The 27,109-nt window shown below is 32.8% G+C and overlaps 1 protein-coding gene across 1 annotated transcript; it reads right to left on the minus strand.

Annotated features, from left to right (window-relative positions):
* Nucleotides 1–2,896: 2,896 nt before the first annotated feature.
* On the minus strand, nt 2,897–25,639 carry LOC129221136 (ADP-ribose pyrophosphatase, mitochondrial-like). Its single transcript, XM_054855581.1, has 6 exons — nt 25,511–25,639; nt 24,373–24,562; nt 10,116–10,325; nt 8,061–8,181; nt 3,719–3,853; nt 2,897–3,266 (listed from the first exon to the last, which is right to left on the minus strand). Exons 1-6 carry the CDS (start codon nt 25,557–25,559, stop codon nt 3,039–3,041), a joined length of 933 nt encoding a protein of 310 aa, XP_054711556.1. The 5' UTR covers nt 25,560–25,639; the 3' UTR covers nt 2,897–3,038.
* Between the last annotated feature and the right edge of the window lie 1,470 nt (nt 25,640–27,109).

Below are 27,109 nucleotides of genomic sequence, written 5' to 3' on the forward strand. Positions count from 1 at the left end.
AAGAAAAAGGTTGGAAGACACATATAGATATATAAAAACTATTAAAGTTCAAAAAAGAGGGGAGGGGCGAGCTTAGGTTGAGATTAAAAAGTGGGTAACGCTGTCCATCCTCGACTACAGTAACTGCCTAAACTCAATTTAAAACAAATTTGTGGAATGTACTTGATTGAAATTAGTAGCTATTGCTGTAATTCCTTCAATTCTATATTATTGGTTTTAGAAAATAATCATGGAGAGGGCGGTCGTTCCCACTGTCCCCTAGTAAATCCGCCACTGACTTATATACTTTTACGCAAAAAAGGTTCATTTCTGCAATCGTGATTTATGCAAAGTGTTTGTTTTCGAGGTTAAGATTTATTTACTTCTTGTTTTTATTTTGAATAAATATCAAGAAAGTTTTGCACTGTAGCCATATTACATTCATTTCTTTTAAATGAGCATTGATTTCCACACGACCAGCCATCGGGAAGATTTGTGAATCCGGCTCGTACTTGTTAGCTTATTATAACATTGAAACATAAATTTACAAAGTTTTTCACTTACTTTATGAAATTCTATCCCTTATTACTTTCAGATATATTCCTCAACTTTTCCAGGTTTTCTAAAAAAATATATGAAATTCCACTCTTGATAATTGAATTTGTGCCTTTCTTTGCATCATATGCCAAAACGAACTATACCATACATTTTAATATCAGAATTTGAATATGTGTGTGTTCTGTGTTGTGACTTATGCTATTTAGGAAACGAAGCCCAAAAGTCGTGTTAGTACTACTTGAATTAAGGTAGAACAATGTGTTTTTCATTTTGATAAGAACTATAATGGTTGGTTGGTTGGTTTGATTTTTTATGGCGCAAGAGCCCTTGAGGGCTATACTGCGCCAAACTACAATGGTAAAAGGCCCTTAGTGTCTTTAGCACTAACAAATGAAAGAACCATTTTTAGAGATTTTGATTTTTTTTTGCTATGGAGCATCCTCTTCCTCTCTGTATAGACCGCATAATATTACCAAAAAACAATGTAAAATCAACCCCTTGAAAATTTCAAGTCCTGTGCTATGACCTCCTCTCCCATTTTCCAGGCAGGCACATACCCTTGCTAAAGAACAGTGGTGGCGATTCAGGGGAGCAACTGCCCCCTCATTTTTTTTATGGTTAATTAATTATATTTTACAATTGAGAAACCAAAACTAGAAATTATAAAACAAGCAGAAATGTCAAAATTTTGAGGACATAAATATTTGTTTTACTTAATATCTGTTAAAAAAACATTATTTTAGCACAAGCAATAACTTTTAGTTTATGTATTCATTGTTTAAATCAAGGGTTCTCAAAGTTTTAGACATTGCGACCTCCTTTTTAGACTTAAGTATTTTGGCGACACCTCCCCTTCCCTCTAAAGTTTTAACTGTCTTACCCCCCCCCCCCCAAAACAATAACTAAAAACTACACGAACCTTTAGTTTCATCCTTAGAAACACATGTAACTAGTAAAATAAACATGAATTTTTGTCTCTTGAATTATTTTATAATAAGAGACAGTAGTAGACCTTACTAGTTTTATAATCTTGCAGTAGTTTTATGACAGCTATTGACCTTACGTTCCTTCATGTAACTTTTAAGACAACTTATATCAACAAATTTTGAACAGGTATAAAAAGAAGAAATACCCAGAAATGTCCAAACAGCATTAAGAACTCTGATGCAACTTTCTACATCTGACAACTGTGAACAAGGATTCTCTGTTAATGATGAATTTGAAAACAAAATCAAGAAATCGTTCCACACTGGAAAATGATTGTTTTGTGTGTTACAAAGATCATTTTAGACATTAAAAAATTGGTAATTCCAAACAAGCTCATGTATCCCACTACCTAATAGAACACAAAAATCAATTTGCATGTGTATTAAAAGCTTTATGTGTACTCTTCTTTTTAACAAAAACATAGCAATAAATTTATTTTCTTTAAACTTTTCTTCCACATTTTGCGACGCCCCTGGGCACAGCCCACGACCTTTGTGGGGATCACCACCTACCTCGAGAGCCTATGGTTTAGATATTAGAAAAACAATTGTTTTACCTAAACAAGCCATACTTGTTTCATAAAACTATTACCAAGTGTTCGTGACACTTCAAAAAATTCCAAGATTAATAATGTAAGTTAAATTCATGTTCAACTGCTTCTTCGGGAAAGTTATTGTGTACAAAATTCATCAAAATCTTCAGAAGAACGCGAGTTAAGTTGTTTGACTTGCATCAAATTCCACCTTATCTGCTTCAATATTCTCAAAAAAAGTCCTAACAAAATTTTGTCCTTTTTTTTCATTTTTTTGTTGCCGCTAAAAGTTCCATGACTTATAGTTTTTTGCCCCCCCCCCCCACTTATAAGCCCCAATATCCAACATTGCAAAAGATCATAATAAATATTCAAAGCCAGGGGGTAAATTGCTCCATTCTGACCACCCTAAATAACAGGCTTGCTTACCGTCGAACTTCATTATGCAAAAGCCTTTTTTTTTTTTGGGGGGGGGGGGGGCAGAAATGAATAATTTTTTCAGACATTTTTTATCACAATAACAATTTCAGACAGTTCTAGGTTTTTTCTAGTCTGTGAGAACCTTGCATTTTTGAGTTAAAATAGACAAAGCGAACTAGTGCACAGGCATACTTTAGATCTTTATTAGATTTATCATTTAAGACCAAACAAATTTCGAGTTAAAATTATTGTTACAGAAATAAATAACTTTCTGCATTTACTAAGACATTTAAGGATTCAAGTATTTAATGGTTTCTTCAGTAGTTGAGAATGAACGTTTTAAAGAAGTCCTAAAAATGAAGACTTTAAGGAAGGAAAATTAAAATACTGCAGGACAGTTTTCAATGATTTTTTCCTGAAAGCTTTTAAGCAAACATTTTAATATACTTTTATACAATGAAATACATCACTTTTTTATACACAATTTATTAAGTGCAAAAAACTTTATAATGTATAAAAAAAATTTTGGAAACAAAGAGAACATGTGTTTTGCACATGAAAGTCACTTCCCTAATAACCGATTCATGAGTATCTTAAGTATTGCAAGATGTGGGGGATATATTTCACTTTTTGCAGAAGGGTCAATCCAAGCAACATCTGCAGCATCATCCCGAGCAGACAGTTTTGCACTTTCAAGCAGCTTACCAGAATCATCATGGAAGTGCACAACAGTGGTTTCAATCCAAGCATTGTCCGTATTTCTGGGATCGTCCACATAGCCTTTGTAAATCTAACAAAGTTTAAAACAACTTTAAAAAATCTCTAATAAAAAATGCATAAAACATAATACAGAATAAATTTTTTAAAAGCAACAATGAAAGTTGAAGGGAAAGAACAAGTTATGCTTGCATGCGAAGTCCACATTTAATACTACATAAATGCTTACGTCATGTGACAGTGAATAATAAAAATTAAAAATATTACAATAAAAATTTATTTCCATTTAAATCTGTTTTGGTACCGAAAAAATGATTGTTTTATGAACAATTTCAAAAAGATGCATTTGATGCCATATTACATCCAGCACATATACACTCATTTACTTTTATTTATTTTTTTGGTAAAAATGAGTTTTATAATGTAATTGTTAATAAAAATTTAAATTCTACGATTTACAGAAGTTATTGTTTCCCTAATGAAGATTAACATGCATAAAAAGTTTCATAGGAAATTATACTTAACTATTTCAGGCTCTTTATTTAGGAAGTTTTGCATGAATTCTAATCTGTCTTTGCTCAATCCGTCGAAGGTGACAGCTTCTTCAAATAATTCTCTCTTAGCAGCGACGACAGGATCTTCACCAGCATTTAAAAACCCCTAGAATTTTGCATATATCTATTAATACACACACAAAAAGATATCGTCCCCTCAGAACAACAGTAAGATATCTTAGTGTTATTTCTGGGATTAGATATCTTACTGTTGCTCTGAGACGACACTATGTTGTATGTACACACAAAGTAACTTTCATTTACATGCCATTGAGCAGTGTTTGATCATAGATTTTTTTGAGCCAGGGAAAAAATGAGAAACTGTACTCTGAACTATCTTCCTTCAAGATTTTATACATTTCAAAGGAAAAAACACAGAAATAGGCAGAATTTGCTCCCCCCCCCCCCGGAAGGAGTTGCCACCTGAGACAACGGTTCTGGCTTGCTCCTTCTCAGATCTGGCAATGCCACTCAATCATAGTCATCTTGATTAGTTGGGCAACCAGAGGAGGTTGGGGTCAATTTCCTCCTTCAGACTTAGGAAACTGTCATTAGCATTTGTGTATGTATTTTGTAGTTTTCTCTATAAAATATACCCTTTACCCCCTCAGACAGAAAATTCAGAAATGACAAGCCAGGGTGAGCCATTTTTCTAAACTGAATCTTTTCCCCAGTGTATGAAGAGGTCAATAAACATATAACACTTTTAGAAAGAAATAACATGTTTCTGTGGGAAGTTTGAGGAAAAGGGAAATACTTTAGGAGCTGCCTTGCCTTCACAGAGATACTGCAGCATTAACAACCGAAAACACCAATAACTTTTTCTTTTCAACAAACTCCAAAAGAAGAAATAAATTTTCAGATTTAGTCACAGCGTTTCTTGAGCTGAGCTCATTGATAAATTTAGAAACCAAATCAACTGTCAATTAATCTTTTTTTTAAAGGGGGGGGGAAAGAAAATTCTATCTTTTTTTCCCTTTTTTATTATATTTTAATTTTTTTAATGTAAAAAGGGGTGGGGGGCAGGGGCAGTTACACTCCCTTTATGGATATGCCCATGCTTTGATGCTTATTTATCACTTGATACTCTTGTTTATTACTATTAATGGAGAATTTAAAGCTAATTTGACAAATTAGTTAAATAAAATTTTTCATGTTATATAATAGCTTGTTTTTTTGTTAGGCGAATTATATTACTTTTAATGGCTTAATTTAAGCATTTAGTGGATTCTTTTTCAATTTAATCTAACTTTTTGATTTGATTCAAAGTTGGAAAAGTACGAAAGCCCCTAAAAAGAGAAAATGATGTACAGTATCACAATATATAGTTTTTAGGTATTTTCGACCAAACATGGTGACACTAAATAATATAGAAAAAAACTGCCAAGATTAAAATGCGTTGTGATGTACCCTATAATGTAAAAGTACTGTAATTCGGTACAAATGTGTTATACCCCCCCCCCCCCCCATTTGGCGACATCCGATTTTTTGCACAAAATTGAAATATTTTTCTCGCCAAAGAGGAGATAATTTTTTAAGCATCGCATTCCTGGCGAAACTAACCTGCGTTTGGCAACCCGAAGGCAATCTCAGATCTGTTCAAACCTTGTTCACTTGTTATCGGTTTCACGCAGGAGAAATTCTTGTTTTTTCGTGCAATATACCTTACAGGAAAGCTTATTTTGTGTTAGTTTAAATTCAGTAGTTGTGTTTTGATGAATAAATATTAGAAAATACCAATTTCTTCAAACTTAAGCGTTAATTAAAAGTAACTCCAACTTGGTGTGTATCTGTTAGGTACCATTGTTGTTTGGTTTCAGACTGAGTGTGAGGATTTATACCATAAAAAGGCAAGTTCTTTTTTCTAGAATTCAAAAAAAAAAAAAAAAAAAAAACTCTCACTTCCGAAATTCTTTGTTTTTACAAAATCTTGAGGGTTTCTGTAGTTTTTAACTTGATTTTTACTGTATGTAAATTAATTTTACAAAAATAGTACTTTTATTTTATTCTAAAAGTTAATTCTTATCAATGCCACGAATTATTTAGACATATTCTATAAATGTGCCTCCTTTAGGTACTGAATTTCTGAAAATAAGTTGGCTCTAGCATTTTATAAAAATATGAAGGTGTTATTTCATGTGAATTATAATAGGTATTTTGAAAGCATGCCTGGATAGCAAATTAATGCATGCCATTTTTATATTGTTTATGTTTGAGTTGTAACTGTTGAGACATTTCTACTTTTCATACATTGAAATTTGAGTAACGAAGCGTTTTTTTGGCTGAAATAGTTACTGATTTTAGGGATGTTTTCCGCTTTAAACATCGCAATTTGAATCGCTTTGCTCTTTTTTAGCAGAGTATGAGAAGTTTTTGTTCAATGAAATGCATGTTGGAAAATAGCTTTTGTTTCTATTGGTACATATTTCATTGGTGAGCTGTTATAGTAATTTGTTAATTTAAGCATTTTAAATACTTTCTAGTAATTTTTCTTTGCGTACAAAAACGTTCTAGTTTCTGGTATTTTTGAAGCGTATATTCGCGATGTTTTTTGTTGTGGTTAGTGATGTGGATTGGGTAAATACCCAGCGGGTAGATAAATATTTTTTGGGTATTTACCCAAGGCCTGGGTAAATACCCAAAAACTGGGTATTTTATACAAAAATGCAAAAAGTTAATGAGAATTTTTTTTTTAAATCTAAATATGAAATAATTGGTAAAACTGATAAATACATATGTATTACACAGTTTATAATATTTTTTACTGAAAGACTAAATGAAATTATGAAAGAAACATATCGTGAACCAAAGAATCTTTTTTTTTCCAATGCCATAATTGGAAAAGATGTTTGCTTTTTTTTTTTTTTTTTTGTAACCAGTTAAGTTTTGTACTTTTTGTAGAATGGCTTTTTATATCTGAAATTTGGCTATCAACATTGATTAGGCATATCCAACACATTTAATGTGAATATCATATTAGATTGCTGAGTTGTTTCACACAATAATTCTTTAAATATGTGATCAAAATACAAATTTTAGGGAACAATTTATTGTTTTGTATATGGTTGGTTATACAGGGTGTTCCATTTTAACCTGCAAGACCTTTATTCTTGCAACTGTTAGTCCCAGATGCATATTTCCAATTGCAAAAATATTCAAAATCAGATGCGAAGTAAAGACATTGAAAGTTAGAAGCAAAAATAAAAATTAGTCAAAAACTACAAAATTTAACATTTTATACGGCCCTAGGTCCCCTAACTTATATTTAGAGAAATGATCTGCATTTAAAACTTACTCACACAAAACAACTTGACATTTGTGCAATCTAAACTCAAGGAGATATTCCATTTGAAAGTTTTAAGGGACTATGCAGAAGATGAGATTACAACTTATTACTCTTTCAGAAGAATGACAGGTTGGCGAAGTAAAAAACAAAAGGTATTTACATTTTTCATTTGTATTCAAAAACTCATGCAAATATTATGCCACAATACGCAAAACGTTGAACAATTTGAAAAACCACATTCTGCACACATATAATTTTATATAGACACTCATTAACTGTTATATTTTCCCCCAAAAGATGTTACTGACGGCAACTGTAAAGTCGTGTAAGTCACAAAACGCTGCGTTTCATATCTCAGTGAATATTGGTTGTTCTAATGTCAAACTTTTTTTGTTGGAATTGTTTTTCAATGGAGATTATTTCCCTAAATATAAGTCAGAGGACCTGGGGCCTGTGTAAAAAGTTAAAATTTGTATTTTTTTTACTCATTTTTATTTTTACTTCAAATTTTCAATATCTTAAGTCTGCATCTGATTTTAAACATTTTTGCAATTGGATGTATGCATCTAGGATTAACAGTTGCAAAAATAGAGGTCTTGAAGGTTAAAACAAAACACCCTGTATATATACATAGCGGAATACATACAGAAAAGTATTTTATTCGAATATAAATTTTTGAAATAAATACCCGGGTAAATACCCATTTTGGGTATTTACCCGGGTATATATCCTGGGTATTTACCCCTAAAAATAAATACCCAGGTATTTTACATCACTAGTTGTGGTTTTATGTTGTTTTTATATATATTGTGTTCTGAAGTGCTTTAATCATGTTTTGTATCTGAATTTTTTTTGTTGGCGCTAAAAAAGCATCGCTAAGAACGATGTTGTAATACATCGTTTTCTTGGTGACGCTTTCTTGGCGCCAACAGTAAAAAGTCGCCAAGGGTGGGGTATATGACATTAGTTCCCTGTAATTCATTATATAGTAAAACAATTTGATATAAAATAATTTTGAGGTACTTACTCCTGGAATGGCCCACTTTCCACAATCTTTACGCTTAATAACAACCATTCTCAAAGTTGATTCTGCATTTTTTGCACCTGAATCAGATACGCAATGATCTTCTAAAGAACCTTTCATCCAGCTAAAATAAAACATTTATTGCAATAAATGCATACTAAATTGATGGAATAAAAATAAAAGAGGCAACACTGTAATTTAAGTTTTACAGAATAGAGAATTGATAGCAACCATGGACAGTAAGAACAACACTTTTACTTATAACTTAAAAAATATATACAGTGATATCTGTAACAACGAATACCAATACAACAAAATACCTGTTTCAGTGAAATAAATTTGCAGTTTTAGTTTAATTGCCTTTACATTGCTTGAATTTCATTGCAAAGAATTTCCTGTAATACAACGAATGAAATGTGCAGTTCCTAGAAGTTGGTTTAACAGTTTTTTACTATATTTAATTATTATATAACATTAATCACTAATTTAACGGCTACTGTGGTAACTAGGTGCGCCGAGAGAGTTGGGATTCTGGGGGTTTACCCTAAGAATCTTTATTTTTAAACCATGATGCTAGTTCTAGTATGGTAATGTATATATCTGTAAGAACTGTAATAAACCAAAACTAGAATCCTCACGGAAGAAAATTCTGTACTTATACATAGCACACATAGATAAAAGCTTAGTTTCAGACTTAGAGGAAGATTCATGCATTAAAGTGATCACTTATTTTCTTAAATTGGAGCATTTGACAATTTTAGGTAATTGTATGTACAATGAAAAAAACAAATAGGTAACAGTTCATGAATAAAAAAACAGAAATGATCTTTGGAAAGTAAAATTGATGTAGTACCATATTTTGTAAAATGCAAATTTGCTTGAATACATTTGCTGCTATTTTAAAATACCAATAAAATTCTTGGTAGGGCTTCAAACAACTTACTTTTACATTGCTTTAAAAACTTTACAAATGTGCTTGTTCACTAGTCTACATATTATTAATAAACAAAATTCACTTTAACAGGTATATTAGCCAACAAAAAACATAAAACATAATGAAGAATTATGCAAATGTTTGTATTATTGAAATTATTGGTACTGAAAATGCTTAAAAAAACTCTATCCAATGAATGAATGAAACTTTCAGTGCTTCATTCTGACACTTTTTAGAAAACTGAGCTTTCTAGCACCTGGAAGCAACATAAGGGCACAACAGGACAAGCAGCTTCAAAACAGGATAGTCCTGTTCAAAATAGGACATATGGTGATTTTAAGCCCACCAATTCACATAAGAATTTTTTTTTTCATTGAATGAATTTTTAACTTTTCTGTTGTTATTGAAGCCAAATTATATGCATTTTCAAAAAAAAAAAAAAAAAAAAAAAACATCAGAAGTAAAGGATGAACAACTAAAACAATTAAAACTGGAATGAATTTTAATAGGATGAAATTCTTTCAGTTTTGTATCCTTTAAAGCATGCCAGATCATCTTTTTAAAGTAAAACAATTACTTTGCAAAATCTTTGCTCTAAATTAAAAATTATGCATTCCAAAACTTAAGGTGTTGGTTGAGAATATTGGAAATAAACTCTAGAATAAAACACTCTTTGTCATAAGCCAATAGATATTTATTTACAATAAGTGCTTCTTTACTTGAAACTTTAAAAACTAAAGGACAGTTTTGTTTTACCATAAAAATAAATCACTAAGTTTGTTTAGACGTAAATTTCTAACTTTTTTTGATTTTGTGCAATCTAAATGATTGCACAAAATCAGAAAAAAGTTAAGAATTTGCAACCAAAGAAATTTAGTGATTTATTTTTATGGTAAAATGAAATGCTTCTGCCTACAATAAAAACTATTTATAAGTGTGTAACAAAATATTTTTGAAGACAAAATGCTTGATTTGTAAAATAGTTTTAGAATCTAGATTTAGATTGACAAATTATTTTCAATTAAAATATTTTTGTACATTTCGGCTTGACTAGAAAACAAAAAATATTTGAGCAAAAATAAAAAAAAAGTCACAGGCATAACAAAAATAAATTAAATTCTCACCTAGTAAGAATTGCATCTGCAGCGTGGTTAGGACCCCATCTTCCTAAATTTCCTCTGCCTGCTAGGCCTGTTCGACCAATAGGATTAAGTGGAATTTTTACATCATCCGTAGAAGAAGTAGAATTGGTTTTGACAGCACACTCATATTTTTGAAAGCTACGCCGATCCAGATCACCATCAACCTGATTGAAATTTGGTTTAAAAGTGCCACTGAAATGCAATAAAAATATAAATAAATATATTTTATAATACACATTAGTAAAAATGACTAGTTGTTCAAGTCATGCTATAATTCCAAAACAATTTTAAACATTGGAATAAGAAACACTATTGTAACAAGAATTATTTAACAAATATTGTTTTAAAATATAGATTTATATTAGCTGCAATATTCAATCAGTGTTTTATCTTCCCTACAATTAAGCTAAGAGAAAGCAGTATAGTAATATTTTCATGGGCCCCCAATATCAGAAAGACTCTCTATAGGTGGAGCCCCCCAAAAAGAGAAAATAACCCCTTAAAAATTTTAATGACCCCTCCCTAGGTGGGCACCCGTGGTTTTGTTATTCAATAAACATTATTTTACCAAAAATATTAAAGCTAAGAAAGAAAAAAAAAAATATGCATGGCTTTTCTCAGTCATATATTTTTTTTAATGAGAAAATAGAGTGGTGCTTTGAACTTACAAATATAATTAAATAAAACTTTATGCATGCAACTCTTATAAATCAAGTTTCTAAAACCTTAAAATTGTTGTTTCCAAAATAAATTTTGGTTGTGTTAAAGCTGCTGCCCTGGGCGCCACAAAATAAAAGAGCTCCGCAAGGCGCCCCTCACTTTGTGTATGGCAGATGCATACAGTGGCGTACCGAAGGGGGGCGGGGGGGGGGGGGCGGTCCGCCCCAGGCCCCGCTTTGACATAGGCCCCTAAATTTCAATTTTTGGTTTTCACCAATATTGTCGCATATCTTGGTTTGAATGCTTAAACAAGTTGGCTTAATAAATCATAATTTTTTTAAAGAACAAATATTTGTTCACAGTGACTTCTCTTCGGGATCAATGGAGGGTTTATGATACCCAGGCCCCGCTTTGACATAGGCCCCAAAATTTTAATTTGTTTTCATTTTCGCCAGACCTGCCTTATGTCATGGTTTAGATAAATAAAAAGTTGTCTTTTTATGTAGAATGAATATTTTCTCAGTGCCTCTTGCCTAAACGAAGAGAGGGCAAATTATGTCCCACAGGCCTCGCTTTGACATAGGCCCCGAAATTGTATCTAATTTTTTTCCAATAGACCTGTCATATACATCATAATTAGAAATATTAATCAGTTACCTATATATGCGAGTATATATCATAAATTTTGTTAAGTATGACTTTTTTTTTTCACAGTGACCCGTCCTAGTGTACAAAGGCACATGAGCGCTTGGGCCAGGAATTTAATGGGGGCCCCTAATTTTTAAATTAACCAAACCTATAAAAATCGTTTGCTTTTATTTCGTTAAGTGCTTTCAGCAAAGTTTTATGCACTTTTTTTTCAAACAATTTATTAAAAAAAAACAAGAAAAAAAAAAAAAAAACGAATGCATAACAGATGCACGTTTATAATTTTTAATCATTACAGTATACAGCTAAAATATCTGTTTTATGTTTTGTTTTGTGTATTAAGACTACGATGGTCTAGTCTTAACTCATACACTATTTTTGAAACCAAATTCAAACATATAATCAAGAAAATCCATTCCTAAATGAGCAGTTGTCTATCCTTTGTTTAGCTGTATACTGTAATGATCAAAAATTATAAACGTGCATCTGTTATGCATTCGTTTTTTTTTTTTCAGCCAGATAAATTTTTCTTTTTACCAGCCAGATAAATTTTTCTTTTTACCAGTTGCACTTCTGTGGTTTTTAGTTTCGTCTTCTGCCCTTCCTCCTCCCATCCATTCTATACTCAATTGCAAGCTTACTTGACTAAGGAGAAATGAGCTGCGCCTGCGGCCAAGCGAAAGAAATAGTTCCTAGCGCTTTATCCGATAATCGGGGGAAATTACGCTCTTCGCTTTAGAAATCGGTTCTATATTTTGAATGCTCTCATTTCTACACATGCATAAAAGGTCAGAAAATGTAGTTACTAATATTTTTAAAAAATATTTCAATTCATGAGTTCTAATTGAATTTTGTAATGAAGAATTGTAACTTCTATACAACTAGATTAGAATTAGCTGCTTTAATTTATTTTATATGTTTTTAAATATATACTTGGATGTTCAGATGCAATAAATTTTTAAGATACAATATAATTTTAAGACTTTTTTCTGTTTTTGATATTTTCTACCAAAGCACAATTTTATTAAAAATATAGTATTTACTTAATTTTACTTAAAACTATGTGTTTTACTGTGGTATTTACAATAGTGTCCGAAATCAAACGAACACAACCTGAAATATGTAAAAATGTACCACTTAAAGTAATTACTGTAATATATGGTACGTACACACATAGTTTGAGAAACTTCAGTTTCAATACCATATAGGCCCCCATTTCGAGTAGCACCCCAGGCCCCCATCCGTCTTGGTACGCCACTGGATGCATAGTCATAGATACAAAATAGAGAATCATTGCAATGATTCTCTATTTTTTCCTAGAGCACGCAAATATTCCTCTCTCTCAGTGTCCAAAACATTGGTTCCCTTTGTTTTATTGAAGCAGATGCAATTTCTGAGAATCAGGGCCCGATCAAGCCAAACTGGTGCCCAGGTCCCGAGTAGAATTTGTTGCCCCCCCCCCCATGAGAAAATCCTTTCAATTTTAAAGTCAATGTTTTATACTAGAAACCTAATGTACTAGAAACTACATTTTAAAGGAACATTACTACATTTAAAAGGAAATCTCGGATTTGAATACCAAACACTTGATAGTCACCAAACTAATCACAGTTAAAATTGCCTCTTAAGGCGAAAAAGAGTTAAAAAACAATTTAAAACTGAAAAAAAAAACTTACTAATTCTGACATCAAGCTTTAAAAAGGCTTCTTTCCGGTTTTAACAGAGGCAAATGTCTCCATCAAATAATCGAAATCTATGTTTGATGTCACAGCATTTTCAGTGGTCAATAAGGAATATCCAGAGGGGGGCCTGACGGGCTCGCCCCCCCCCCCCGGAAACCCGAAATGTTTTGTACCGTAAAACAGAAGAAGGTTTTTTTTTTTCTTTTTTTAAAATTCCTATTGTCAGAAAAGGAAAATAACAATTTTTTTTTATTCTTAATTTTGCTACTATTCAAAATTTATAATATTTTGAAGAAATACAGAAAAAGCAGTTCTAGTTCTCATTAGCTGCAAGGCACGCTTGAAATTTAGACCTTTAATTAGGACTTCCTGCTCTTTCCCAATTCAATTCAGGGCAGTCCAGGGTCAAGGCAGGCCCTTGGCAAGGCAGTTCGGTAGACTTTTCAAGTGTACCAAACTGACTTCTGTGCACTTCCTCTTCCAGAGGCGTGCACAGAAATTTTGGGGCTGTCACAAATGCTTTTTTTTTGGCCCCCTCCATATTGTTTACCCATATTTTCAACCCTAGGTTTAAAAATATTGGACCCCATTTAAGCTCGGGCCCGGGCCAACAGGTGTCCCTTCTCCCCTCTATGCAGGACCCTGCCCTCCTCCCCCTAAAACTCTTATAAAACTTACACTGTACTGATTTCGAGCTGGGGACTCCAGAAAGGCTGGGTCCCTAGTTTCCGATTAGCCGAGTATCTTGTTACCAAGATGTGCCAAATTCAGCTCCTTGATACATCCTGAGTAAAAAATGCAAAAATCACGATTCTCGCGTTTCTGTAGCATAATTTTCAAGATCATTTTTGTGACTGATATGTTTCTTGTCTTGCATTTATTTAATGCCGAATTCAGTATCATAGAAGTTCTTTTGTTATTGCTTGTTTTTTTTTTCTTACTTCTACTGCATACTGTTAATACCTTAAAGTATGAGAAAAAAAATAACACTTACTCTACTCTCTTTAATTTTCTGCACTACTTGTGATTGAAAAAAAAAAGTTTGTTTCGAGAAATATTTCGTTGCATTTATTATTTTTAACTTAAAACGGGTGTGTCTTACAAAGTTATAATCGTTTTGTAAGACTGTGCAATCAACTTCTGAAAAGTGTAAATAAAAAGTTTCAAATTATTTCAACTGTTCGAGAGTCTTTGAAAATTATTTAAGTTTTTGAAATTCCTTGAAAAGTTCTTCAATTTTGTATCTTATCAAGAAAATAAAGTATGAATTGTCCAAATGGCTAGAATATTGCTCTTCCGTTCTTATTTTCTGAATGTTTACATCATTTCTTTTAAACTGTTTTGTACAATTTTCATACTGTAGGGTATTTAATGGGAAAAAAATGGGGGTAGGGGGAGTGATCAAAAACAAACTTCACTAAAAGCCGATATGAGCAGATGGCGGGGTGCTTCTCTTTTCTCCTCTCTCGTTTTTCCTCTCTGTCCACTAAGTTCCATGATTTGTCGAGCAAGCAATTTTTATTTTGTTTGATCTTGATTTGCAAAAGAATGTATAACTTTTAAAAGACTTTGTTTGCCTATTTTTTTTTTTCATATTTTTGTAGTCTCAATTACCTAATATAAGACCTCAAAATACAGATTTTTTTCCAAAAATTTCTCGGGGGAAAACCCCCCGTACCCCCTGAAATTATGGATGTTCTACATCCAACTTAAAGGGACACTCTCCTGTTATCCTTACCACTACAAGGTTAATAAGAAAAATAATAAGAAAATAACAACAGTCCAAACAGTGGAATCATTAAAAATCGAGACAAAAAGTCTTCTATGTTAACATTTTTATGCGTTTGGTGTGTCTATATATACTATATGTGTGTGTGTCTATATATACTATATGTGTGTGTGTGTGTCTATATATACTATATGTGTGTGTGTGTGTGTTAGGGCAATGTGCTAATCCGGGCCCCTCCCGAAAAAAATTTCTGGATACGGCCTTGCCTGTAAATTATTCTGAGAAACGCAGCTTCTCAAATGGTTTTTGATTCTTTTCAAAAATGAAAAGTAACGTTCACTGGAACAGCTGCTGATAGGCAAGGTAAGAAGAAGCTGGAGGGGGTGAATCCACATTATGAAATGTATGTGTAATGTTTAGTGATCTTATCCTTTTAAAACATTCTCCAGCAGAAGGGTTACCTTTTGCAAAAATTTGAAAGTATATTAATTCTTCTGGAAAATGTTCATCTATGTCATCCGAGGAATTTTTTTTTTGGAATTCCAGAGCTAAGGGACAACGACTTCTTTACGCGAAATTTTTTTTACTTTATGAGTTTTTGAGCTGATTTTTAAAAAATTTTGAGCGCCCTTTCCCTTAAAGTTGAGAAAAAGTAAAATGAGCTTAAAAAAAAAAAAGTAAGTAAGTAAGTGAATTTAGGCTAGGCTATTTTGGTGCCCATAAATTTGTGGTGCCCAGGTCCCTGGACCCGCCGGACCGTGCGTTAATCAGGCCCTGCTGAGAATATAACAACAAACAAAAGGAACTTCTCCTCTGTCTACTTCCAACCAAATTTCTTTTAATTCTGCGCCCCTGCATGCATGACGTAACCAGAAAAAAGTTTTAGGGGGGGGGGGGGGTATATTAAAGGAAAAAAAAAGATTCCACAAGATTGTTTGGGAGCTTTGAAAACGGAATTTTAGACTTTCTATGCAGATGCTATGGGGGGAAAAAAGGTAGAAGGGTGGGTTTTCAGCGGAAATTTCTTGAAGCCTTAAAATCGCAATTATAGGCCGTGTTTATTGACGTTAGGGTAAGGGCGGAAGCTCAGAAACTGTTTACAATCGATTTTTTAAAAAAAATAGATTGAAATTAATTCCTTCTTCCCCCTGCAAATTTTCAAAATGTTTCAAAAACTCAACTTTAAACAAAGTTTGAAGATGTTATGGAAAGGAGGATCTGGAGCATTTCCCTGGAAAATATTTTAAAATTACGGTCCAAAACCTTAAGCAATGTTTTACATTTAGGGGCTATTCCACTTAATTTTTTTGTAAGTGTAGTTTAAAAAACCCATTGCTTATGATATTTTAGAAAGGCTGAATGGGGACTCTTGCCTGAATATTTTCTCAAACTCAAGTCTTAAAATGCAATTGTAAGGCCATATTTTGTAATATTAGGGCTAGTAATTTTTCAAAATTTAAGCTCCAAAAATGCAATTCTGAGCCATTTTCAATGTTGTTGAGCATTAGGGGGCTTTCTCCTAAAACCTGTGGGTTTTCCCGTGAGCTTACAAATATTTGATCAAAAGAATGACCAATGACTTCTTCCTTTTTTGACATATATGAAAGCTGGTATTAAGTTGGTACAAAAAAAAAAAAAAAATTCTTGAAAAGAATCGTTGGATGAGTCCTGATTTAAACTTTATAATTTTAATATAATTTACTTCGATAAATACATTTTCTATTTATAACCAGCAAATTATTTATGCGTATTCTTGGTTCGCTCAATATGAGTGACTAATTCAGTTTTAATTGTTTGTTTTTTATCTTGTGGGGGTAACATTTTACTGAATAAAAATTTGGATTTTTAACATTTCCATTTTTTGAAAAGTTTTTGGGGTATTAATGTTTTACAAATATTAGAAATAGATTCATTGCTTGCATTTTAATTTGTATTATGCATAGCCCTCTGATTGTTCTGTTCATTAATCAGTGCTGGATTAAGTCAGCGCGAGGCCTGTCGCAAATTTTACCAACTGAACCTTGTTTTTGCATGGTAATAAACAATACTGGACTTCTTCATGGAGAAGCGGGGTGCATTTGTAATACACAGACGCATACATATGCACATATATACATATAGATATATTTTTAGAGCTTAATGAGGGGTTATGAACACCTTATATTGTTCCTCTCCTTCACTTTGCGCTTTTAGAGTTTTCAATTCCAGAAACACAATTCTTGACGATCGTAAAAGGAGGAGTCCGGGAGTTTACTCCCAGAAAATTTTTGATACTTCTGCTCTACAAACGCAATTTTAACAACTTATGATGACATTAGGAGGAGAGAAAATCTTATTTGGAGATTTTTCTAAAATGAATTTAAAAAAACGTAATTATGTACCACTTTAGTTAACGTTAGAGGAAGAAATCGGATTCAAAGCGACTCTCTCCAGGCAGTTTTTCAAAATATAAGTAATAAATGAAATTATAGATGATCTTTAGTGAGTTTTAGGGAGAGAAAGGAAAGTGGGTTCAAGGAGATCTCTCTGGAAAATTTTTGAATTTAGAATTTTAATACAATTTAAACTGAAAATTTTCAAAGTTGTAGACTTTAAAAGGGCAATTTCACACAGATTTCTCCAAATTGAAGTGCTGAAAACGGGAATGTAGGCCATTGCTTATAACGTTTCGGTATAGAACTCTGCCCGGCAATCTGTAAAATTTTTAATTTGAAGTCCTAAAAATAATTTTTAAACATTGTTAACAATGGTGAATGGGGAGGGGTACTCTCCTGTGGAACTTTTTTGAAAATTTTGTCTGAAATACGTAATAGTAGTCCATCTTTGATGATGTTATAGGGACGGATCGAGTTCGGGATTTCACCCCTGGAAGTTCCAGAAAGTACTTTTAGCCAGTTCTTGATTATGTTAGGCGATTTTCTCCCCGAGTTTTTCTGAATTTAAAGTTTGAATAATAAAGTTCTTGGCTACTTTTGATGAGGCAAAAGAGATGGATTAGGTACAGGGACCTTCTTCCTGCTCACTTCTTTACTATGCAATCTTTGATTTATTATCTACTGGGAAATTTTGTTTCAGAAACATTTAATTGTTTAGGATTTCCATTAAGAAATTATTAATTTCCACTCTAATATTTTTAACCCCTGACACACAAAGGAAGGGGGTTATAAGTTTGATGTGTCTGTGTATCTGTCTTTGGCACTCTAGAGCTTAAACAGATGGACTGATTTTGAAAAAAAAATTTCTTTCAAAAGAGAGCTGATCGAGAGTGTTCTTTGCTAAGTTGCATCTTCGGATGACATTAATTAATGGAGATATTAGTTAAAAACCACTAAAAGGTTTTTCGCGATTTTTGCAGTAAAAACATAGTTAAAAATTTTTAAATTTAATACCAAAACAAAGAGAATTTTTTTTCCGCGCCTGATAGAATGTGTTTGGAACTTCCATGTTTCATAGAATTTGAATTATAACGTTTTTTTAAAGCAGATTTTAATAACGGGTAAGCCTTTATTCATGCGATTGATAACCAGTTCATTCATTTGAACATTTATTTTTTCTGAGAAAAGCTGGATCAAAATAAAGAGAGAGAGAGAAAGAGAGAGAATAGGAGAAAGTTTAAATGGGTAAAAGTGCAGGAAAATAATTTTTCTTTTTGTTTTGTTTCTACATATATATATTTCATGGTGCAGGGTCCGTAGCATTCGCTACTTCTGCTCTATGGCTAATCCGGCCCAGTCATTAATGTGTAGAAAATGCTGGTAAGCGTTCACATGCTGTTCACTGATGCTAACTAACTTAATTTTTCTGTGTGCATGGGGGGGGGGGGGGGAGGGAGCACTAGGAAACTTTTGCTCCAGGCGCTGTCAGCACTTCAGACGGCCCATGTTTTCAGTACCGCTGACTAACAACAAAAGTAACAATAGTACTGCTTTCATTACCGTTGACTTACAACAAACAATGTCGTTATCAACATTAACAACATCAAAAACATTTTACTTGCGCCAGATGTGGTCCTACAATCTAGGAATACATATGAGGCAGTGCAAAGTAAGCGGACATTTTCAAGTTTTGAGTAAAACATGTTTAAATACGAGCTGATGACTTACATCACATGACTTCCTTTTACACCAACTTAATGTTATTTCCCAATTATTGGCAATTTTAATGTGATTTAATAGTTAACTCTCTGAATATCACCAACAGTAGCCAAATTGGAACCAGATTAAAAAAAAAAATCGCAGAATTTGATGTCAAGTTGGCAACTAAAAGACTCTCGATATATGTGTCCGCAAAATTATAACACCACTTGAGTTTGCATCGAAACTAACAATGATTTCCCCCCAAAAAGGTGCAAAAGACTTCTTTAGAAACACCCAAATGCAACCAAAAAGGGAGGGGAAAATTAGACGCCACTAGGAGTCTACGTACATCAAATTTCAACTTTCTAGGACATACCATTCTTGAGTTATGCGACATACATACAAACATACATACGTACATACAGACGTCACAAGAAAACTCGTTGTAATTAACTCGGGAATCGTCAAAATGGATATTTTGGATGTCTATATGTTCTTTGGTATATATGCATGTGTGGTTGGGTCGAAAAAAATCTCAACATTCATTCGAGGTTGAGCAAAATGGAAATTAAGGTCAATTTTTGAGTGAAATTTTTTTCCCAAACACAATACTTCCTAAATAAAGAATAAATACCTTTGTGCTGAAAAATTAAAAAGTCAGTAATCCAACGTTATTAAGCACAAAACTTGCAAATGATTGCAGACACGTGTTTCGGTGTTACAAGGAACACCTTTTTCAATGCAAAGAAGTGTGAGCTTTTGGATGAAAAGTCATCCGAGAAAAGCAACACGGTGGAACAGGAGATAGTATAAATATCAAAAAATAGAAATTAAACAAAACAAAAAAGATAAAATGACACATGGAGACAAAATTTATCACATAATTCCATCAGGAAAAAAAAACCGTTAAGTAATAAATTTTAAAAGAAAACCCATAAACAATGCAAAAAGTCCAAAAATGAAACCAATCTGAATAAATTAGCGATAAATTTACCAGCGGGAAAAAACTATGTATGGAAGCAATGTATCAAATGGAGAAATGCAGAAAAAACAGAGTTAAGGATAAACAAATTGGAATTAGTTAATCACAAAACGAAATAAGAAAGCAAAAAATGAAAAAATAAAAGTAAGAAATGTACGACGTTTACATAAAAATAATAGAAAATCTAAACCAATTTTAACAAAGGAGTCCACACAGAGGAAAAATAGGGAATTGCAGTAAGATCGTTAACTAAATTAGAACGGTTCCTCAGGATGTGGAAAGATTCCCAAAAATCAAGATCCAACGAATTGGGGCATTTTTGGATAATTTGATATGAGTTAAAATCAAAAGAGTGGTTCGATTCCCAACAGTGTTGAGCAATACTGGATTTATTCAGCTGTTGTTTTCTCACATAGCTTTGATGTTCTTTTAACCGAAATTTCAAAGAACGGCGGGTCTGTCCGATGTATCCGAGTCCGCAATTGCAAACAATTTTATAGATCCCACAGCAATTAAGAGGGTGAATAGAATCTTTAAGAGAAGAGAAAGAAAGTTTATTAATAGGAGAAAATACCACTTGGAATTGGAATCGCTTCAGAATCTTAGCAACCTGAAAACTGATACCAGGGAAGAAAGGCAGAACAACTAAATTCTTAGTGTTAAAAGTTCTATTAAGAACAACATTTTGAGATTTTTTGCAAAGTATTTTGTAAATGGAATCAACTAAGGTGGGCGGATAGTCTCTATCAACAGCCACAGCTCTTATATAGTTAAGCTCCGCATTAAGAAGCTCAGGTGAAGAACAAATATTCATTGCACGATAAACATATGTGTTGAAAGCTGAATATTTTTGATTAGGAGGGTGAGACGATAATCTATGTAGGGGTAAGGAAACAGCAAAAGGTTTACGATAAACCGTAGTTTCAAAACCGGACTCAGTTCGAGAAACGAGAACATCCAGAAATGGAAGGCAATTATTCTGTTCTTTTTCACAAGAGAATTGAATATGAGGATCAATGGAATTTAAAATGGATAAAGCATCATCGATGCTTAGTTGATCGTGGTTCATAAGAACAAAACAGTCATCAACATAGCGAACATAGAATTGAAACTGTAGTTTCTGAAACAACTTGACCTCAAAGTAATGCATGTAAATATCACTAAGGATGGGGCTAAGTGGGTTTCCCATTGCCAAACCATCCAACATAGTATAAAATTTACCATTAAAAACAAAGGAACTTTGCCTTAGACAAGTATGAGTAAGAAAAACTAAATCCTCAATTTCCTTAGAGGTAAAATGAAATTCAGACAGCCTACTCTGAAGGCATAACAATGAACCCTCGACCGGAACGTTCGTAAATAATGAGTTCACATCAAAAGAAGCCATAAAAGAATTATTTGAAACGCAATTCTGAATTTTTTTGACAAACTCGATAGAGTTTTTTACAGTGAATATATTATTACTCATAAGAGGAGAAAACACAGAGACTAAATATGAAACAACAACTTGATGATTCTCTCTTGACTAAACAACTTGATGATTCTCCGTATTTGAAAAAGAAATTAGCTAAACTTTGTAGAAATTCGAAAGTTGTTCCTTCGGAAAATTTACCAGTGGTAAATAAAAATGTTGTCGTTAATATTTCAAGTGTTCCTTTAAATAGTTCTCAAATTAATGCTCTAAAATGCAATGATAACTTTGCACTGGCCAGCAAACCTTCTTTTTCTAAGCTTATTGCTCCTATTGAGAAAGCTTTTAAATTTAGTGCCTTATCATCCAATCAAAAAGATTGCGTTAGGCATCTTATTGCTTCTAATGTGGACTTTAATTCTAGAATTTCCAATCCCGTCTTTACTAATACTGTTCGGCGTACTGTAAAGAATTTAACTTCTAATTCAGATATTGTTGTTACTAAAGCTGACAAGGGTGGTCAAATTGTTGTTCTTGACAAATCATCTTATGTTGACAAAACTAATGATTTGATTTCTTCTGGTCCATACTTAGAGATTTCTAAAGATCCTAGTGAAAATGAGTTAAAGACTATTTCTTCGGCTGTCAAGTCTGTTCAGTCTATTCCAATAAATGTTAAATGCTCTGTTATTCCTTCTATTGCTAATTGCGCTAGATTTCATGCTTTACCCAAGGTACATAAAGCTGGCATTCCTTTCAGGCCGATTGTTTCCAATACTGGTACGGCTTCTTATAAACTTGCAAAATATTTAGTCTCTGTGTTTTCTCCTCTTATGAGTAATAATATATTCACTGTAAAAAACTCTATCGTGTTTGTCAAAAAAAATTCAGAATTGCGTTTCAAATAATTCTTTTATGGCTTCTTTTGATGTGAACTCATTATTTACGAACATTCCGGTCGAGGGTTCATTGTTATGCCTTCAGAGTAGGCTGTCTGAATTTCATTTTACCTCTAAGGAAATTGAGGATTTAGTTTTTCTTACTCATACTTGTCTAAGGCAAAGTTCCTTTGTTTTTAATGGTAAATTTTATACTATGTTGGATGGTTTGGCAATGGGAAACCCACTTAGCCCCATCCTTAGTGATATTTACATGCATTACTTTGAGGTCAAGTTGTTTCAGAAACTACAGTTTCAATTCTATGTTCGCTATGTTGATGACTGTTTTGTTCTTATGAACCACGATCAACTAAGCATCGATGATGCTTTATCCATTTTAAATTCCATTGATCCTCATATTCAATTCTCTTGTGAAAAAGAACAGAATAATTGCCTTCCATTTCTGGATGTTCTCGTTTCTCGAACTGAGTCCGGTTTTGAAACTACGGTTTATCGTAAACCTTTTGCTGTTTCCTTACCCCTACATAGATTATCGTCTCACCCTCCTAATCAAAAATATTCAGCTTTCAACACATATGTTTATCGTGCAATGAATATTTGTTCTTCACCTGAGCTTCTTAATGCGGAGCTTAACTATATAAGAGCTCTGGCTGTTGATAGAGACTATCCGCCCACCTTAGTTGATTCCATTTACAAAAAACTTTGCAAAAAATCTCAAAATGTTGTTCTTAATAGAACTTTTAACACTAAGAATTTAGTTGTTCTGCCTTTCTTCCCTGGTATCAGTTTTCAGGTTGCTAAGATTCTGAAGCGATTCCAATTCCAAGTGGTATTTTCTCCTATTAATAAACTTTCTTTCTCTTCTCTTAAAGATTCTATTCACCCTCTTAATTGCTGTGGGATCTATAAAATTGTTTGCAATTGCGGACTCGGATACATCGGACAGACCCGCCGTTCTTTGAAATTTCGGTTAAAAGAACATCAAAGCTATGTGAGAAAACAACAGCTGAATAAATCCAGTATTGCTCAACACTGTTGGGAATCGAACCACTCTTTTGATTTTAACTCATATCAAATTATCCAAAAATGCCCCAATTCGTTGGATCTTGATTTTTGGGAATCTTTCCACATCCTGAGGAACCGTTCTAATTTAGTTAACGATCTTACTGCAATTCCCTATTTTTCCTCTGTGTGGACTCCTTTGTTAAAATTGGTTTAGATTTTCTATTATTTTTATGTAAACGTCGTACATTTCTTACTTTTATTTTTTCATTTTTTGCTTTCTTATTTCGTTTTGTGATTAACTAATTCCAATTTGTTTATCCTTAACTCTGTTTTTTCTGCATTTCTCCATTTGATACATTGCTTCCATACATAGTTTTTTCCCGCTGGTAAATTTATCGCTAATTTATTCAGATTGGTTTCATTTTTGGACTTTTTGCATTGTTTATGGGTTTTCTTTTAAAATTTATTACTTAACGGTTTTTTTTTCCTGATGGAATTATGTGATAAATTTTGTCTCCATGTGTCATTTTATCTTTTTTGTTTTGTTTAATTTCTATTTTTTGATATTTATACTATCTCCTGTTCCACCGTGTTGCTTTTCTCGGATGACTTTTCATCCAAAAGCTCACACTTCTTTGCATTGAAAAAGGTGTTCCTTGTAACACCGAAACACGTGTCTGCAATCATTTGCAAGTTTTGTGCTTAATAACGTTGGATTACTGACTTTTTAACAATACTTCCTTTTTTGTTAAAGGAAGTAATAACATCCTATATAATGTTTTCTTAAATTTAGGAATTAAAAAATGCGGTTGAGATAGATATTTTTGTATTTTATTACCATGATCTATTGACATGACAAAAGTTTGATTCAAAGGATGGAGGTGTTAACTACATAAATGTGATACCCCTTCCCCAATTAATTTATGGTTTTTGAAACTGATCATTTAATAATACATATTTTAATTAGAGAACTAACGTTTGACACCAAAACAGAAACATTCTATCCATTGCATAAAAAATACTAGCCCTTGAACTTTGACCGCACTTTCTCAAAACATATGGTTTGTCTGTTAACACCTTTATCCACTGTCCCCTTTAATTATTAATGGCTGTTTTAGAGGTTTCAATGACTTTCAAAAATAATCACTCATATATATCTGGATCAGCATATGGAGGAACTGAACGAGGAGGATTTTCTTGCCGAAGCAAATGGCGCAGAGTATAGTTTGGTGGAGAGTACTGATCCCATTGTACGTTCCATGGCAATTTATCATCAGGCACCAGAGTTCGTGCTACAGGATAAAATGTAGAACTTCTGCAAATGGCATTCATATCATCTATTATAAAAATATAAAGAACAAAATATAAGCGAGAATTAGAAGTTTCAAGCTGTTACAAGAACAATCTATTGAAATTTTTTTTATTCGCAGAATAATTTGTTGATTTATTTATCAAATTTCATTTACATGAAACAAAACGGAAATAAATCATCAATACAGTGGAACCTCGGAGATCCAAAATTCCTGATAATTCGAACAGCTTGTGAAGTGAGGGCCTAAAATTAGATTTCAAGAAAAGAAAAATAAAAAACTATGATTCAAAAGCTAACTTAGCTTTCGAATGACAGTTACGTTCAGCAAACATTTGAATGTACAGTAGAATTCCAATTATCCAAATAATTGGGACCCATTCGGACTATCAAAAATTCAGACAATTGTCTCTCTCTCCCCCCTCCAAGGCACATTTTAATTAATCAGCGTATATATTTTGAAAACGATGAGGGGAGAGAGACATTAAAAAAAGTATTGAATTAATGGACTTAACAATGGGATGGGCGGCAGCTAATACAAGACTTATCAGATTTGGCGACTGTTTTTTGCTTCTCTGCTGTATTTAAACAGATGCTAGAAAAGAGGGTAGGAAATCTTCTATTGCAATTATTGTTTGTGACTTAGCTGACAACTAGACTCCTCTCTAATTTTGCTCGATGTTTTTGGTTGTACACCTTTCATAGTTACGTATGTTTTTTAAATTTACAGAATTTATTACATCAATGATGCAATGCCCGAAAACTTTGGACCAAGTTTAAGGAGGAAAAAAACATTATTTTTAAAAAAGCATAAAATCAACCAAAAATTACTTGCGAAACTCCACTATAAATAGTTTCGCTAAAACAAAAGTTAGAGAAAATATAACGCAAACAAAACGATATATAGCCACTGAAATAATATATTCTGGTTTCAATATAAAATATTAGAGAAAAAGAAGAAAACTTCGTTAATTACGTGAATGGGAAACAACAAAAACTTGTAAATATCGAAAAAATGTGAACATTAAATTTGTTTGTTTACGTATTTTGATCGGGAACTGCCCCACGTGGTTACGGTTGTAGACAATCTTGCACTTCTTCAACCTTCCCCCCCCCTTATGGTTGCGTTCGATGAGCACGACCGAGAGCGGCCGGTTAGTTAATCACGTGACAGCTAATGATCACGTGCTCCAAGCAACCAATCAACTGCTTAGAATGGTAACAGGTGAAGTAACCGGTTGATCATAGAACGCTGCGGTAAGTAACCGGTTACTTACTGGTTAACCGGTGAGGTTCGTCGAACGCACCCTAAGATTACACAGTAGGCTCAGCTATGGTTTAAGGAGGCCAGCTTGCAAATCGATTTAAAAATTCGCAACTCCAACGAACTATAGGGGGCACTGAAGTCACTGTCTAATGGCGGAATTGAAAACTACAACAAACGCACATGGTAACGAAGAAAATGCTAAAAGTGTTGTGATTTTTGTTCGTACGTATGATTTTTTCGCTTTATTCTTTTAAAATTAATTTTCAAAGTCTTGTGGATATTCTGGCCCACGTAGAAAGAAATGAGAATTCAAGAAGCATTACTAAACGTCAAAGATTAATGCAAACTACGTAGTTCGTAGTTCTAAGCAGCTATTTCCACGATGTTGAATTCGATATTTATCAATTCTTGATAAAAATAAATAATAATTGTGGCCTGACAAGAATAACAATTAATGATAGAAAATTCAATGTGACATTACAAATTGTTATCGAAAGAAGATGATACTTTTTTGCCTTGCTTGGCTAGCGCTTATTTTTTTTTTTCCATTTGTAGTTGAGTTATTTCTCTCGAATTCCCGAATCGGTTCATTTAAAAATTTTCTGTTTCGATTTTTCTAATTTCTGAGTTACGATTTAATTGTGTCATGTTATGCAAATCATCAACAAAATTCTCACGGATATATGGTGGTAGTTTTCTTTTCAGTTGATTGACCATTATTTCCTTTCACTTATCGAATTCTGTAATCTTACTACCATTTTATTCCACTCATGATAAAAATTAAAAATGGTTTAACTAAAAACGCGAAATCTCGCCAAGGCTACTTTGCTCGCACAATACTAAAAATTAATAACCCTAAACAAATTTGGCGAAACCTTTCAGCTGAGAATAAAAGGAATAAAGTAAATTCTTTCTCGGTTATTCATTTTGTTCTACGATAATATATTCAAGAAAATATTTTGCATACTGTCCATTCCAACTAAATGCTGCTGTAAAATATGGTAAGTTTAATTAATTTAAGATTAAAAAAACCCCCATATTCTTACAAATTCATACAAAACAATAAAAAATTTTACCTGGTATAACGTTATCCAATTTTGTTAATCCAGAGTTTTCTTGTTTACGCTTCCACCATTTAATACTTTTTTGAAAGAAATAAGGAAAACTAACATTATTTTGGGAAGCTCGAGAATACTACTAAGGGACGAATTAATTTCTGTTGTTGAAGGCGTTCTTAGACATGTTGAATGCGTTACTCAGAACAAACTGACCGCGTTTACGTCAACAGACACACGTGATGCGCAACGT

Source organism: Uloborus diversus, chromosome 4 (genome assembly GCF_026930045.1).
Source record: "Uloborus diversus isolate 005 chromosome 4, Udiv.v.3.1, whole genome shotgun sequence".
Lineage (NCBI taxonomy): Eukaryota > Metazoa > Arthropoda > Arachnida > Araneae > Uloboridae > Uloborus > Uloborus diversus.

Bases quoted from the DNA above. Each gene is read 5' to 3' on its own strand.
- LOC129221136 (XM_054855581.1), bottom strand. From the start codon at position 25,559: ATGTTCACATTTTTTCGATATTTACAAGTTTTTGTTGTTTCCCATTCA. The intron at 24,563-25,510 runs GTAATTAACGAA...TTTTTATAATAG, and splicing joins TTTTGTTGTTTCCCATTCAC to ATGATATGAATGCCATTTGC. The intron at 10,326-24,372 runs GTGATTATTTTT...ATTGCATTTCAG, and splicing joins GCTGATCCAGATATATATGA to TGGCACTTTTAAACCAAATT.